This window comes from Hordeum vulgare, chromosome 4H (genome assembly GCF_904849725.1).
Source record: "Hordeum vulgare subsp. vulgare chromosome 4H, MorexV3_pseudomolecules_assembly, whole genome shotgun sequence".
Lineage (NCBI taxonomy): Eukaryota > Viridiplantae > Streptophyta > Magnoliopsida > Poales > Poaceae > Hordeum > Hordeum vulgare.
In genome coordinates this window covers 566,802,688-566,820,073 of record NC_058521.1, presented here as the reverse complement: position 1 = coordinate 566,820,073, position 17,386 = coordinate 566,802,688, and the positions used below count along the sequence as shown (strand labels likewise).

Sequence of the window (17,386 nt, the reverse complement as noted above, 5' to 3'; positions counted from 1 at the left end):
ACACCGCCTCAGTCGACGGCATCGGCTCGGTCGGCGTTGCATCCACGGTGGGAGCAGCAGCAGATGGAACAACTTCAAGGACAGGCGCCAAAGTTGGCCCTGATCCCCTTTGGTCGTCCTCCTCCAGATGAATCACCTCCGAAGGAAGCCCGACTGAACAACATGAGGTTGCAGAAAAAGGACAAGATTAAAGACAACACTCGCGAAACAATAATGCAAACTCTCGGAGTCGTCACAACGTACCTTGCTGAGATGTGGCAACGTTATCCGCATCCATGGGATCATCGTCCTGGCGCGGCAGAGAGGTGGCGGAGGTGGCAGCTCTGTCGAGTAAAATCCACTCGTACGATAAGCAGGAGTTCAGTCGAATATCGAAAGAAGATGAGAGAACAAGACACTTACGCTGAGGCAACTTGAACAGCGATCCTCATCCGAGGCAAAGCTTTCCGAGGCTTGGGCCCACTCGGTTTGGCCACCTTGGACGGTTGGTCCGTAGGCTCGGCAGCAGCGTCCCTGGTCCTCTTCACGCTCCAAGCGCTCGGAGCCACGGGAGGAGCTGGCGGAGCACTCGGAGCCACGGGAGAAGCAGGCGAAGCACTCGGAGCTGCTGGAGGAACCGGAGGAGCCGCGGGTTCGTGACGGCGCTTAGTCCGAGGCTCTGATGGTGGAGGCGGCGAGCTCTGCTCCCCAACCTCCCCCTCCTCCTCTTCAGACTCCTCCTCCGTCTCCCCACTGTCGGAGACGTACTCGGCGCTATCCACGCTGCCCTCCTGGCTGCCCTCCTCTTCCTCAGCGGGATTCCCGTTCGAGACGGGAGAATGCCAGTTGGTCCACTCCTGCACAAGATACAGTCGACAACGTCAGACACCAAGCGGCGACACAAGAAAAGCGATAAATCTAAGAAGATTGAAAGCACTCGACAAGATGCGCTCACCTCATTCGGAGGAGGGTTGTCGGCGCGGAAGGGCCTCACTCGCCGGGCTCCTTGGGGGTTGTCGCATGTGCCTGTGATGCCGCGGACCCACGCTGTCACCGTCTCCCCGGTCACACACTCTGGGTGAGTCCGAGTGGAATCCCCAGGCCCCACATAGTGCCACATGGCGTGGTGTCGGGCTTGCAGCGGCTGGATGCGCCGACCCAGAAAGGTCTCCAGCAAGTCCGTGCCGGTGACTCCCTTGCGGACGACGGTTATCAGCGCGTCGACCAGAGGCTGGATCTGAATCTTTTCCACCTTGGAGAGCGCAAGTTTTCTGAGAGGAGCCGGACGGTCTAGGCTAAAGGGCGGCAACCCAGTCGCAGCATTCGAACAAGCTATGTCCTGGCAGTAGAACCAGGTCGACTGACATTTCCTAACTGACTTGGACAACTGGAGAGGGGGGTAGCTACTCTTCGTTTTCTTTTGGAAGCCTAAGCCCCCGCAGAGCTGGAGGAGATGGGTTTTATCGTCCGACTGGCTAAGCTTTTTGACAGTCTGAGACCTAGCGGAGAAGATATACTTAAAGAGCCCCCAATGGGGGGGACATCCAATAAAGCACTTTCACAGAGTGACGAATGCGGCGAGATGAGCTATCGCGTTGGGAGGAAAATGATGGAGTTGCGCCCCGAAGTGATTCATAATACCTCTAAAGAAGGAGTGGGGTGGCAAGGAGAAGCCCCTGTACACGTGGCTGAGCAGCAAGACGCGCTCTCCCTCCTGCGGCGCCGGCTCCGTCTCGCCCTCCGCCGGCAACCTCCACGACTTGTTGGCAATCATGCCTTGCTCCACCAGCTCCAGCAGGTCGTTCGTCGTCACTGTGGAGGGGAGGAAATCCCCCTGGATCCAACCCGCCGGTAATGCTCGTTGTCGCCGCTGAGCAGGAGCCGCCGCCTTCTTCTGCTTCTTCTGCGACTCGAGCTTGCTTGTCTGCCCCTTCATCATGGTGAAGGCAACAGATCCACAGAGGAGGAGAGGAAGGAGGAGGCTTGGAACGCACAGTGAGCTATGGGAGAAGCAGGGCGAGTGCGAGTAACAAGGGCATCGCAACAAGAAACCCCTGATGGAGAGGCTTAAATAAGGTTACGACTGGGTCACTAACAGGTGGCCCCGAAATCTTATCCCCCGACCCGCTGCTGCGATATTAGTGGAGAAGATAAAGGCGCGGTAATCGAGGCGGCATAAACTACTCGATGACGATGTCGACATCCCCGTTGAGCGCGCGGCAACCGAAATTTGAAGATCCCAGAAAATCCGCCGCTGTCAGTTTGACCGGTCACATCGAAAGATTCCGCGGAAGCACTCGGTCCCTGACGGTTCGTTTCACTGGTATATTCACTCGGATCACTGGTCGAAAGGATAAAATGGATCGAGGCTAACAACGTCAAAGTCACATCCATACCAGTCGGATCCGTACTCCAGGTACCACTTCGTCGTTCCAACCCCGATCCATTCGGGGACTAATGATGGGGTTATAGTCCCAGGATAGGGTCATAGGCCTGCCCTATAGGTCCTACCCAAGGACTACCCTTCACAGAGGCAAGGCCCTTAGACAGTTCCGACTGAACTAAGGACCCCCCGTCATCCAGTCGGTGACGAGCATTCGGAGCGTATTTATCGTACCGACTGAATTCCACTCTGTACGTCGTAACCTCCCGGTAGGGTAACGGTCGTGCGTTTTCATACACCATTATTAGCATTTAAGACACACGTTACCTGTAACGTATGCATTTATTCGCCACTACTCCACCCCTGTCCACCGGACCGTTGTGAAGGGCAGCGCACTCTATATAAGCCGCCCTTCCCCACTGGTGCACGGGTTGGCATTTACTGTAATCCTATATTCCACTCGACACTAAGCTCCCAAGAGCACTGAGATGTAGGGCTTTTACCTCCACCGCAGAGGGGCCTGAACTCATACAACCTCGCCGTAGCTAAGGCTCTGCCCATCCTTTCGTACCCTATACATCTACTGTCAGACTTATACCCACGACACTCCCACCTACGAAAAAAAGGGTACGAAAAGACTCCATCGCTAGACGATACAACCGTGCCGCCATTCCACCACTTCCATAGCGAACCCGAGATCGCCGCCATCCTTGATCCCTTCGCAGTCATCCTGAATTCATTCGTCGCCATCCCGGATCCCTTCGCCGCCATCCAAATCCCTTTGCGGATGGCCTAGAGGGGCCGAGGACCTCCTGCAAATTGTGATGCGAATTTATAGTGTGAGAATGTTCACAAAACTGTAATAGTGTGACAATGATCATTACTTAACAAAATGAGCACTCTTTTGCATATTACAGAACTACTCTCACCGTTCTAAATATAAGTCTTTCTAGAGATTATACTAGGATTAAGTATGAAGCAAAACGATTGAATTTATACTCTAAATTTGACTATATACATTCATATGGAGTAGTCCATAGTAAAACCTTTAAAAAATATATATTTAGGAATTGAGGAAGTAGTACGCTACCGTGCTATAATCAATTATACATGCCGAAAATATAGGCTTTAAGATGTTAAACATATTGTTAGTCTTTAAATTTTTGACTACACATCCTATAAATCCTGGAGCCGCGTCTGTATGGTGATGATTAAGTGTTGAACATTTATAAGAGTTTTAGGCTACCGATTGCAACGCATCGACATATATAATATGTTGATTTAAAATCTGAAACGATAGCACCATTTTTGAAATTATGATTTGTTGCAGATTTCTCAGGGATATAGAAGTTAATGCAGGTTTGGAAGATCTACAAGTTGCTGGAATGATAATTTATACTAATATGCCTTGTTTTCTGAACCTCGAGACATTGAATTTTACACTGCATCCTCTCCCTAGGCAGCACCGCCTCCTGTACTTCCTTGCCTCAAGTGAGAGCATTTGTCAGGTGAGATGCTTTTGCAAACTTCTATCCCTTTTTCTTCTAGGCAATAACTTGAATGATTTCGACAAGTTTTGAGAAGCAGGTACACATTATTGTTTTGCCATATCTGCCCATGGAAGATTTTTGTATGTAGGCGCAAATAATTTCTGCTTGATCTAATTATGTTTGTAATGATCATTGCTTATTGTAACGATTTAGTGCTGCACATTTAGAAGAGTTTTATGCTAGTTAAACTGCAGCATGACAACATCTATATTATGTTGATTTAAAATCTGAAACAGCAACACCAATTTTGAGTTTCTGATTTGTTGCAGGTTTCTAAAAGATACATAAGTTGATGGAGGTTTGGAAGATCTACAAGTTGCTGGAGGTTTGGAAGATCTACAAGTTGCTGGAGTGATAATATATACTCCCTCCGTAAACTTTTATAAGATTTTCTAGATCACTAATTTAGTGATCTAAAACGTCTTATAAAAGTGTATAGAGGTAGTATGTAATATGCCTTTTTTCTTGAATGTTTGACACATTGAGTTTTATGCTGCATTTTGGTAGTTGTTTCAGCACACAAGCCATTATATGATCATTTGGTTGTGTGGCGTGATTTCTTTACCTTAAACTTATGTACTTTTCTTTGAGGCACAATGTCCTTGTATATGGTCGGTTCATGCATGCATAAGAATGTATATTTTTGGTATGTTTATGTTGTTGAATGAGGCCTTGTGTAATCGGATTGAACTGTATGTGTAAGTTGTGTGACCTGTCATGGCTATTTGAACACAATGATTGGATATTAAATTAGGGTATCCCACACAGAACAATTGAGATTGCTTGTGAAAAAGCACTTCATGGCATATTACCTGTCGGGAAAACTTGCTTGTACAAGAAGTGAAACTTTCGGTAATCTGTAGTTCCCAAGCTAGGATGAATCTGCCGGGAGAAAATAAACTGCCGGCAGATACAACGGCGGGGGCAGAAAAACTGTCGGGGATTGTTTACCTACCGGGACAAGTAATCCCCAGCAGCCATTGTTGTGGCAGTTCTATCTGCCAGGAGAATATCCGTCCCAGCAGCCTATCTGCCCTCTTAAGCGAGTTCTACCGACAGATCATATGTCGTTGCATTGGTGTTGTGGTGTAGTGTAAGAACGTCGAGGACGATGATACAAATGGTACAACCAACGATCCAAAGAAGAAGAGTAAGGGAAAAAGCTTCAACATGCGGAAGGACGAGCTGTTGTGCGATGCATGGTTGGGTACTAGAATCGATCTAATCCATGGCATTAAGCAAGATGGCAAAACATTTAGGAACAACATTCACACCTCGCTCCACGAACACAAGCATCTCGTCCATATTCTCACGCGGTCATCCGCAACCGTGAATCGAAGTTCCTCTACCATCGATGGTACACCATCCAAGAGGCCGTGCCAAAGTATTGCGGGCACTTGAAGCGTCTCATTGCATGGATGTCGACGCAAGAATGATCGTGCAATTCGTCAGCTGCCAGATGTTGCAAAGGCAGCAAGATGAGTTGATATCGACTGACATTAAGGATGCGACGGAGGTGGACGCGGAGGTTGCGTACGTGGTGGCGGCGATGACGACACCGTCGTCGCTAGCGGATGGCTAGGATTTACCGGGACCGTCGGGAAAGAAAATTACACGGACTGTTGGACTGGTGTTTTTTTTATTATTGAATTCGACCATGTAAAAGCTAAGTACACTTGTTTCTATTTAGGTGTGATCGGAGTATGTGATGTGGCGCTGGTGTGATCTAAGCCATGTAAAAACTAAGTATACTTGCTTCTATTTAAACTAGCAAAAGAGCCCGTGCGTTGCAACGGGAGAACAAAATCCTCGTTTGCACCAAGCGACTCATTCGTGTTGCCACTTCTATCTTGCATCTTCTCCTTTCAATATTACCGGGGTTTGTGGTTTAATATGGCATTGTTCTTCAATTTCGCCCCTTCTTTTTCATTTCTCCATGAGAATCTTCACCTTTCGATCTTACCGAAGTTTGTGATTTATGCCATTGTCCTTTAATTTCGCCATTCAAAATTTCATACACTGTACATTTGACTACCTAGGATGATCCTGCTAGGGATACACCTCGGGAGTTGAAACATATCTTCCACATATTTGATAATTTCAAAATTCGATAACGATTGTTCGACCTCATTGAACATGTATGTCTAAGTTTAGTAGTAACAAAAATATACTGAATTAAACCATGCAAGTCACACACCATATATAATAGTGATATTTCTAAGTGTATCAAGAAAATTACATTGTTAACCAGAGTAACCACACGGGAAAATATATAAAATCACCAAGATGCACACTATTACAATAATTTTGCTGTGGTGAAATTAAAAACAAAGAATTATTGTGCAGTTGGGAGGAAATGAGAAAGATAACAGCAGTTTGATATTGTGCATTGTACATTTGACTACCTAGGAAGATATCCCTTTGAACTGCCTTAAAAATATCAAGCTTAATTAGTGTGCCTAACTTTCAGGTTAGTGTGTGGTTACAAATATTCCAACTACCTAACTAAACCTGAGTATGATACTCTTTGACTTTTCCACTATAGACTAATTAATAGTACAATAATCTTTGCATGAAGGAAAAGTATATAACTCCTTAATACAAAAGGATTAGACAAACCCTATTAATTTACTATGTTAGCACTTACAAAACCTATCCTCTATTGCTTGCTGCTCGCAGCACCGAATATGGACATGCCTGCCGCTCCACTCGTAATATTAGCTGATAGGAGCTTCTATTAGGTAGTCGAGGTAATGCAAGAGAAAAAAATTAAAACACAATGGAACCCATATAATGGCTATTACTTGGATGGCATCACATGCCAGTACGTCTCTACCAAGTAGATTGGATTTCTACATCCTGCCGCCGGATCGGTTAAGGGGTGATGATGATTCCATATATTTTTCTTAATTTCTCTATTCAAAGTAATTATAAGCTCGAGCAGAGATTTACTCGTTGACACAAAACTGACTAAAAAATCAGTCCTAGTTTTTTGTTCATTTACTAACTGAAGTGTGGCATTTATGAATATTTCAGACTTGAATCAAACAGGGAGAAAAAGAACTTATTTGTTCATGGATATAAATCGAACAGGAAGCCAACAAAGAATTAAACACAGACCGGCAAACGTTGGACTAATATAAAGTATAGGTAACTCATAATATAAAATACAAGCAACGCCCAACTTACACAGATTGGACAACCAGATTAAACATAAAAAAAGTGTAGACAACTTTAGTACACGCCCATGTTACAAAGACGGATTTTGATTTGTAAAAAAGGGGCAAATCTCTAAGCAATATTGAACAAGATTGGGCTAATATGAGTACAGGTTAATAGATGCAAAGCATTTGGTTAATGGAACTTTACTACTGGTCCCTTTAATTTCTTTTTTTACTTAATTAGCTTGATCAGCTGATAGAACGCCTTTTTGTTTTTCATGATTGCAGAGGCTTAATACTTGAGCTATCAAGAAAAACACTAAAACTACTTGTGAACCCACTGAATCTCAATCAAGATACAGGTTAATGGAATATGACTACTCGTCCCTTTTATTTTTGTTACTTGATTAGCTTGAGCAGCTGACATGACACCTTCTTTTTGTTTTTCATGAATTGCAGAAGCTTAATTACTTGAGCTATATAAAGAAAACAATAAAACTACTTGAGAATCGAGTGCATATCTATGAAGATAAATCATACTGTAGGTGTTCACATCTATGATCGTTTCACTATTCATACTTTTTTATTTCTGCAACTCCACTTGAAAAGGGCATGGAGTCAGGAAAAGGCTACAATATTCTGATGGATATTCAATCCCATGGTCAGACAGTGGATACATTAGGGTGAAAGTGCCACAAAATAATTAGTTAGTAATTAATATGGCCTGAACCTCAATTGACACACTTTATTGTTCAAGTTTAATGACTAACCACATCATACTATTAAGCTTGCAAAATGGTCTTACATTATGGGATGGAGGGAGTACATGTGTAAATTTTATGAAAGCTAGAAACTCAAAGTCTTTTACACCCTATTGGTCTACATCCGATTAATTATGAGGAACTCTTTCCTTAGCTACAATTCTACAACTACCATTAGTGATGCCAGCCAACATAGAAGCTTCTCAAATATTATTTTGAATCACTGAACCTATCTAACTAAATATGAATCTTTAAGACTTGAGTCAAACAGGGAGAAAGCAGAAAGTTGCTCATGAACTTGTGAATCAAATAGAGAGCAAACAGGGAAATCAAATAGGGACTCACAAACAATGGAGTAATATTAAAGAGAAAAGAGTACATGGAACATTAGTACACGCCCAGGTTACACTGGTTGTTTTTTTATTCAAGCAATATCCAACAATGGGTAAGCATGTGAGGACCAGCACGCCTGCTAAAACCGGCAATACAATTTTCATCATGTTCCTCTCTTTCTTCCTACCTTGAGAGATTCATATTGATGTTATCACACAATGTTTGTGATATTACCTGCAGTAGCCATGCCGGTGACACGGAGGTGCAGCGTGGCACTGCCAGCAACACCGCCTCCCAACTTCTCGACATCTCTCATCTCCCAGCGAGACCAAGCACTTGGTGGCATCCTCCTTGGAGCTGTTGCTCAGGTTGGGCTGCCGATCTGGAAGCTCTAGCCTTTGCCGCCGCCGTTCTGCAAGCTCCAGCCACCCCTGCCGTTCTACATCGAGCAGCCCAAGTTTGATTAGGAGAAAACAAAATGAACCTGAAGTAGACATTCCATCTCCTCGAAATCCACAGGAACCAGTAGTTACTGATAAGTATGTTCCCCAACACCACTACACAAGAAGGAACTAACTCGAAGTAGACCAAGAAAAACTGAACCAAGCAGAGCCATGCTGCCACAAAAATTAAACCCACTTCTGGAGGCCTAGCACCAATGAACATCATCATCATATTTCTTTTGTTTGGTTGTGGGGCAGAATTATCATTGACATGTGTTGTACCTGCCAAAGGAACTGGAAACAACTCATCAATCTGCAAACTACCGTTTGTCCGAGTGCTAGAGAAGTGATCTACATTTCAAGAAACAATGCAAAAGTGTAGACTGTTAGGACTTCTCATACATTTTTCGTTAAAAAAATAGTATGTTGGGACATAGCAAGTTGAAATCATCCGACATACAAAATTCCGGTTAGGATCAAAGGTATACTACTTTTTTATGAGGTTCATATAAAATCATCTATCTAGAATCCCGCTTCAAAGAATTATGTAGAGCCAAAGGAGGTTTGAGCGAAGAACCTCATATGTGCTAATTAATTTTGACAAACCTATATCCATACTAATAACCTTTTTGGACAGTACCAAAAAAGAATTAGGAAATTGCCCCGTTGAATGATGGAAAACAATAGCGGAAGATAATAGGTTGTTTATATGCACCTGATGTCTCCACCAAAACTAAATGTCCTCCATCCTCATCGGCTTCAAGTTCTATTGTAGTACCGATTCCTTTGCACCTCAAACAAACAATAACCACGAGCAATACAAGGACCTCATAGTGCTACCTAATAGTGCTTCGACATGCATCTAGCGATTGATTTGTGATCCAGGCGGTGGTGTTTTGAGTCTTACAATGCCATTGATGGGCCTAGCAAACAATCTGCATGTGAGTCTTCATGATTTGTTTTTAATCTTTGGTGCATTGTAGTTTCTTCTAAATATCTAGTCTCCTTCAGAACAATAAATAACACAACAATGAAGAGCTAAATAATTCACAACAGTATCAGGTAGAGTTTTCCAGTTCAATGCACATTGCAAAATGGTTTAGCTCAACTTAGAGACCAGCAATTAAGGGGTCAATAATCTCATCTCTACCACGTAAATGATGGGTTTTATCTCCATGAAAACATCGAAAGACTTTAAGTATGTTAATTTTTCAAAACACTTAGTTAGTATGTTTATTTTTCAAAACCAGCCATGAATAACTTTAATTTTCAGGGGAAGGTTCACTTTCAAAAGAAATTTACCTAGAAATCAATATTTCTCAAGTTCATTCTCTTGTACAGATAGCTAACAGAAAAAAATCCCATCAGAAGTATAATTGAGTCTTTATCAATGCATAAATTGACACCTTCACAAGTACCTTGGAGGTTGTATCACAATTTTAAAATAATGTACCAAAGTTCCCATGTACTTTGCACCGACTAACAGCCATTTGTAAGAATTTCAGCAACATAGACACCTTTGCTATAGCAAATGTGGTGCAGCCTGGGGATAAGATTGTGTAAAAGGTTCACAATCCACCAATCTTCCTATCACCTACCTGTTTCTAGTTCTATGATTGGTTAACTCAGTTACCAACGAAGTTTTTTCAGGCTTGCTACTTTACACAATACCACTTGATTTCATCAGGGAGTATCTTTGTACCTACTCTACCATGAAGAAGTTAGGAAAATTAGCAAAAAAGGCCACTGTGTGAAAATTGTTAGTTTCATTGAAATCTAATTCATTTCCACCATTATTGGACTCTGCACTGCATCGACACAACTGAAGGGGTTGACAGGTTCAGACACAGTGCCCATCAGGTAGTAGCAGGTTGTACTTCATTTAAAAAAAGGGGATGACACACGAATTGTTACCTCAAGAAAGAAAGAGATAGGAACACCATCTTAGATTGGTTGGAGCCGCGCCACTCCATGGGTATGGCAGCAGCGATGCAACCAGCGGACGCCTGAGAGTCCTCCTTGGCACCATCGCCATACCGGTTTCTGCTTTCGTCCCCGCGAGCCAATGACCACATCCTGAAACTAAGCATTTTATCAAGAATCAACAAAAAAGACAACAATTCAGAACAAGCGAACGGTAATTTGATTTCAACACAAAATATTCATGAAAAAATAAAATGGGTGGACAGTGACTTGATTTCTAAACATAAAACTGATTATGTTTATGCCAACACATTAAGCACATAATGCATGCCTGTTTGGAGCCTGAAACATCTAGCAACTAAAACTACTCCCCAAAGGCAATCTTCAAGTTCAATCAGTTTAGATGCACATGTTTAGCTTACTCGATTCAGTTTAGAGACTACCCACACCCAATTCTGGAAAAAATAACGCGAGGCCGAATTGTACAGAGCCATACACTTGTGAATCATTGACCGTCTGCTGCGTCAAGCATCAACCATGGCACACAACCAGACTCTCCACCCGCGCTCAAGCATGGCCACTGGCGCCGGGGAAGGATGGGTAAGGAGAGGAGGCCCTCATCCTTGTCTAGAAAGCTGAAGTGGAGAAGGAGGAGCGCACTGTAATTAGATCCAAATCACACACGGGTATCACGCGCGAGCACGACGCTGCCCACGACCCGCAACCCTGAAGCAACATGTAGACATCCCGCATCGTCCCGCTACAGCCGTCGTCGCTGGCTCAAGGACAACACCTCCTAGACGTCGCCCGTCAGGCCACTGCCCCGGCTCGGCGCCACCCGCAATGGCTCGACGCCGTGCTGCCACGCCTAAGCCACATCGAGGTGGCCTCCCACCTCCCAAGCGAGCACGCCGGTCGCTGCCCTAGCCAAGCCCTCGCTGGAGCGCCATCGTCCGGCACCCTCCTGCGCCCCATCGACCCCGCCTCCTTGCGAACATATAGCTGAAGCATCGGCCTCGCCTCACCGGTGACAAGCCACTGTCAACGCGGTGGCGTGTGCCCATAGGTGGACGACAGGAATGGATAAGACGATGCTCCTAGTGTGGGGGCGGCGGCGCCGATTTTTCTCATCCAGCCCTCGCATCGGAGCGAGGTGCCCCACTGCATGCCGTAGCATGTGTTCTGCTCGATGACAGGCTTGCAGCTCCAGTCGCCGCGGAGGCGGGGGTTGAAGTGGAGGATCCTGGGCGGGTCCTCGCCGTTGACCGTCTTAAGCCCCTGCAGCTCCATCATGAACTGGTAGACCATGAGGGGTTCCTCCCCCTCCCTGAGCTGCGCGATCTTGGGGTCCCGCTCGGGGTGCGCGGCGTGCGGCATGGCGGCGACGGTGATGTAGGAGCCGAGCGTGAGCCCGCACGGCAGCTCGACGGTCTGTCCCCTCGCCCGGAACTCGTCGGCGGCGAGTGCGATGGAGTGCGGGCACTTGCCCCTGTCCTCTCCTTCCTCGTTGGACGCATCGAGCAGGTCGGGCAGGGCGTCGTGCAGGTCGGCGAAGACGCGGGCCCCGGCGGCGGCGGCCTCGGTGGCGACCTTGCGCAACGAGTCGTCGGAGCGGGAGGAGTTGAGGCGGCCGAGGTCGAGGCCGGAGACGATCCCCGACGACGCGGCCTCGAGGGCCTCCCGGTGCGCGTGCTTGGACGGGCGGCCGCGAGCTCGTGGGGCGGGGGCGGGACCGAGCGGCGGACGGCGCGGCCTCGAGGGCCTCCCGGTGCGCGCGCTTGGACGGGCGCAGCGGCGCGGCGCCCCGCCTGGCTCGGGGGCGGCCGCGAGCTCGTGGGGCGGGGGCGGGGGCGGGACCGAGCGGCGCTGATAGGAGGTCGGGAAGGTGAGGGAAGGACGAATGGCGTGCGTGCGGAGGGAGAAGTAAATCGTGGGCTGGTTTTACGGTTCAGTCGTGTGCGGGAAAAAAATCTTTTTTCGGAAGGGTGGGGGAAGGAGAGCGAGGCGGGGAGTTTTGGGAGGTGGGATCGAGAGAGGTCGAACGGCACATCTTGCTTTAATAGTATAGATTGTTCTTTACCACGGACATATATGAGAAAGCGTTGGATCACGGTCTGCAGCATCTGTGTCCGTAAAACTAGTCCCTTCATCCGGACGGACAGACGGTGGAGGATGGCCTACCCAGGCACTGTCGGTGCGCTACCGCAGGGGCGCATCCTCCCCTGGGCAGATACAGAAACACCATACACGTTCGGACACGCCACGCTTCCCGTTCCCGCCACACGCTCCACCGCGACGCCTACGCACGGCACAATCCCCCTCCACCGGTCCACAGCGCGCGCGGCCGACGCACGCACCGCGGCCGCCGCCCCGCCCCGATGCAACGGACGGACTCCACCGCGCAGCAGGGGACGCGGCACCTGTCACCGAGACCCACTGGTTTCCGCGCTTTCCGTTACCGTGGGCGTACCGGATGAGAGAGAGAGAGCGCGCGCAGGGGATCCGGGGCGGCTTTCGCTGGGCCGTTTCCGTGGGAAGCGAAGCAGGGGGAAGCTTCCCGAACAAAGCGATGCCCGTGCCGTGCGCGATCGGCCACACGAAAGCTCAGCAGCGGCCGCTGCACCGGACACGACCCGGTGCTTCAGGAACCAACGAACTGACGGTCCATGCCATGCCCCAACTAGTACGGGATCCAACAGCTAGTCCGCCATCAGCCGTAGGGCAATCGTCGTCCAGCTCACTCAGGCCAACTCCAGTGCACGAATCCATCCTGTCCGATGCGTCCGTTTAGGATAAAGAGAACGTATTAGATGACCCGGCGCGCGGACGCAAACGGACCTTTGTCCGTTTTCTGTCCGCTTTTGACCCATCCCCGATCCAAGTTTAAGTTGTCTTTGCGATGAAACGGACATCACGCGGACAGACTGGACGCGCGTGCTTGTCCTCTCCTGACCCGTACGTCGGTGGCAAAGACCTTCCTTTTTCTATCGCCCCCACCCTCACCTCTCGCCACTCTTGTCCCTCGCCGTCGTCGTCGCTACCATTTGTCGTTGTGCAGCTCGGATGCGCGCTCGCCTCAAACCTTCGCAGGCACCGATCCCTCGACGTCCCCGAACTACCGAACCATGACCACCTGATTTACACTCCCAACGATCGGATTTGGAGCGGAGCCCGCCGGATTTGGGGCTCACCCAGCTGCGGGGAGGCCACGTCGTGCCATGGACTGGCCGGACACCGGGCCAGGATCTCCCGGCAAAGCCACAATGCCGCATGCAAGTACCGACTCATCCTCTAGCCGTTTGGATCTACGTCATCGGCGGTTCACAGGCAGATACAAGAACGGCGGGAGGCCGGGGTCGGTGCTGGTCCAAAGGCTCGTCGGCGCACCGTCGCCACTTACTAAGTGCGACGACTGTTCAAGGAAGGTCCAGCGTCGCATGTCTACAACGCCGGAACATCCCGAATGGGTGTTCATCAAGTGTCAAAACGATGAGGTGGTATGTGCTACTTTAACATTGTTTGTGCTCTTGGATTTGACTACTTGTGCTAACTTAATTTTATTGTTGTGTAGAATGGATGTGACTTTTGGTGTTGGAAAGAAGAATACATTGATATTTTGATAGAACGTAAATTAATAGAAGTTCGTGCACTTTTAGCTACAATAGAGGTTAAAAATAAAAATACTCCATTTGTTGCTACAATAGATGCTAAAGATGAAAGTAGATGCGAGTAAGCAACATCAACTTTTTTAGACACGAAGAAGATAGAAGCACGCAAGATCGAGCTTGCACGGATCAACAACGAATGCATCGGGAAGGCACTAATCCAACTTACGAGAGTAGTTATGGAAGTTGGATTTTTTTTAAATATCTTCTTGTCGTTCTTGTTTTCTTTGATCTTGCTATTTTAATAAAAATTTAATGATGTACTATAATATATCAAAAATCAATGATAAAAATAAAAAGATATGTGTTTTAAAAAAAATGTATGCGGACGTGATGCGGTTGAAATGCTGCCCTGCATTGGGCGCACACCGAAATAAACCCCGGACACGATCCTATTATTCGCGCCAAACGGACGGAAACCGGATCAAACGGATCGTCTGGATGGAGTCAAGAGCTGGAGTTAGCCTTAGAGTCACAGGCCTTTAAACAAGTGAGGAGCAGGCGTGCCGTATCTATTACCGGCCCCTCCTCGCCCCGCGTGGCACTTCCGCGAATCAGCTATCCTTGCGCCAGATCGGACCACGACAGCCTTCGTGAGCGAGCCCCCCCCCCCCCCCCCCCCCACCCACGACCATTGCCGTGGACGAGGGCCGCCCTCCGTTCGCTATCACGATTTTGCTCTCCATCTCGTACCGTACCGGTAGTCCGGTACCACACACGGACACAGGTCCCTCCACAAAGAGCCCACTTCTTTTTTTCCTCGGTCCAGCTTCGATTAGTCAGTCTTGCTCGGGGTCGAGAAGTTCCACCGGGAATTTTCCGCTCAGTGGTTACTGTCGTGCTCCCCTAAACCTTGAAGAGATCGTTGCAGCCGTGCTTTTTTAAGGGCCGTTTCAATCTTCGGTAACAATCAGGGGGCGTCACCTGGTACCGACCGCTCGCAAACTAAAACAGTATCGGCTCGTACTAATCAAACCATCAGTACGTACTTGGCTTGCTTGCACACGCTATGAGCGACCGGGTCCCAGAGAATTACGGTAACCATGGCTTTCACGCGCGTATTATACAGTTTCTCCCTCTGAAAAACCGGACCGGCACACGCAGCAGCAGCACGGCGCAAATGGCGGTACGTGCCGGCGCCGCGCACCGCTTGCGTCCCTGCCGAGCCCGAGTCTCCCACGTCGAGTGAACCTACGCCGATCTTATCGGGTTATCCCCTCCGCCGCCGGGCTGGCTATAAATCACAGCCCGAGAAAGACAAGGCTCCCTCACAAACCCACCCAAAGCCGGCCGCACCGCACCGAATCTCTCACGCTCCCTCGCCGTGGCCGCGAAGGTGAAGGCGAAGGCGCACGCTCCACCAACCACCAACTCCAATCCACCACGCGCTCACCGAGGGGCCGAGGCAGAGGCAGAGCGCGTGATCACCACCACCACAAGAGGAGCTCGCCGCGCCCCAGGCCATCCATATAACTCTCGCCTTCTTGGTCGCTGCTGCTCGATCGACCGGGCAAGAAGAAGAAGAAGCGGCAGGAGAGCGAGGGGTGGCTGGATCTGCGGGTGGAAGGGGTCGAGGAGGAGCGCTGGCGATGCTGCAGCTGATGATGGCGCTGGCCTTCTCGGCGGCGCCGCTGACGCTCTACGTGCCGCCCGTGCGCAGCCTCAGCCTCTTCGTGGAGGCCATGGAGACCATGTGCCGCGAGTGCGCGCCCTACTCCCAGGGCGCCGTCTCCCGGTTCCGCCTCGGCCTCTCCCGCATCTTCGCCGGCCTCGCGCGCGCCCTGCGCTAGACACCCGACGCGTCCGGCGAGCAGATCGACCCTCCTTCTTCTTCTCGCCGTAGGTACATGTGCAGTACAGTACAGGGGCACGCCGCCCCCACGCCGCCGTGCCATGCGTGCAGCGGCTGTGCTCGTCTTGGATCTTGCTTAGTTGTTGTCGTTTTGAGTAGCTTCTACACATAATCGCTAGCTTGTTTCTCGTTTGGAGTAGCATTTAGAGAAGGAAGTGGGTAATAATCTCTGCCCAAAGATGAGCTTTCGTGAGAGAGAGATCGTGAGAAGATGCATACCATACAGTCTTCTTCTTCTTCTTCTTCTTCTGTAGTTGATGCCATGCGAGGCAGTCCATCCATGAGAATGTTTGTTGTGATCTGTACATAAATCATGCTGCTACTAGTTGGGAAAGTTTGCGTGTTCTTGAGATGTCGATCCAACTTTTGAGATGTAATGGAAAAAAGACCTTGACTTGTTGATCCGGTCAGTGTCCCATCTCTCTGCATCTGTACGCGCGAATCGGGTTGCGTGATTTCTGCTCGGGTGACGAGGAAATGCCAACCACTCCACCATCAATCGATTTTCCTGTTCTGTTCGTGCGCACCGCAGAGGAAATTCTATAACGACTCGTGCAATTGTTTTCTCCAGAGCGCACTACGAAATTGTTAATGAAATGGACAAAACGAGGAAGAGGAGTAGATGGGGGCAACATGCTGCCAACAGTTCCTGGCGTTCATGCGACCGGTCGGTTTGCGGCATTGGGTTTGGCGACTTGGCACAACCGCGTTCTCTAATGCGAAATGATGGCGACCTCTACGCTCCGACGCGGTGATGATTCAATCGAAATCAGTATCTATGTCGATACTAATTGTAGTTTGTGTGGCCAGTGTGCCTCGCACGCTCCATTCACACACAGGTGTCACAAGAACTGTTCATGTCACATCCGGCCAGCTCCTGGCTGTGGCTGGTGTGCCAACACTTGTAATTAGCTCAGACCGTGTCACATCTTTTCGAAGGATAGACATTAGTTACAGCAAGTATAATAAGATACAGTCAGCAGGCTGGAAGGATTAAAATAGATACAGTCAGCAGGCTGTAAGGATTAAAATACTGTATTTTTACTGAGTTGGATGAGAGAGAACGGAAGCGGACTCTTCGTGAAGAGTCAGCTCTAGCACGTGCTCCTAGATGATTTGTGAGAATAAAAGACGGGTCATATATGATAGCAGGATGTAAGGATTAAAATACTGTATTTTTACTGAGTTGGATGAGAGAGAACGGAAGCGGACTCTTCGTGAAGAGTCAGCTCTAGCACGTGCTCCTAGATGATTTGTGAGAATAAAAGACGGGTCATATATGATAAAAGTAGTACTCTTTTATAGTTAACTATTATACAAGCTAGCTATAAGATGG

The 17,386-nt window shown here is 48.4% G+C and overlaps 2 protein-coding genes across 2 annotated transcripts; one reads left to right on the top strand and one right to left on the bottom strand.

The window, feature by feature from the left end:
• Nucleotides 1-8,237: 8,237 nt before the first annotated feature.
• On the bottom strand, nucleotides 8,238-15,663 carry LOC123450769 (hydroxyproline O-galactosyltransferase GALT6-like). The gene is made up of 5 exons (XM_045127868.1): nucleotides 15,592-15,663; nucleotides 11,030-12,468; nucleotides 10,525-10,686; nucleotides 9,326-9,402; nucleotides 8,238-8,892 (listed from the first exon to the last, which is right to left on the bottom strand). The coding sequence occupies exons 1-2, from the start codon at nucleotides 15,661-15,663 to the stop codon at nucleotides 11,575-11,577; spliced, it is 966 nt and encodes a 321-aa protein (XP_044983803.1). The 3' UTR covers nucleotides 8,238-8,892; nucleotides 9,326-9,402; nucleotides 10,525-10,686; nucleotides 11,030-11,574.
• LOC123449585 lies at nucleotides 15,470-16,452 on the top strand. Its single transcript, XM_045126860.1, has one exon. The coding sequence runs from the start codon at nucleotides 15,788-15,790 to the stop codon at nucleotides 15,986-15,988; it is 201 nt and encodes a 66-aa protein (XP_044982795.1). The 5' UTR covers nucleotides 15,470-15,787; the 3' UTR covers nucleotides 15,989-16,452.
• The last annotated feature ends 934 nt before the right edge of the window (nucleotides 16,453-17,386 follow it).

Bases quoted from the DNA above. Each gene is read 5' to 3' on its own strand.
- LOC123450769 (XM_045127868.1), bottom strand. From the start codon at position 15,663: ATGGCCTGGGGCGCGGCGAGCTCCTCTTGTGGTGGTGGTGATCACGCG. The intron at 12,469-15,591 runs GTGAGCGCGTGG...CCGTAAAACCAG, and splicing joins GCCTCTGCCTCGGCCCCTCG to CCCACGATTTACTTCTCCCT.
- LOC123449585 (XM_045126860.1), top strand. From the start codon at position 15,788: ATGCTGCAGCTGATGATGGCGCTGGCCTTCTCGGCGGCGCCGCTGACG.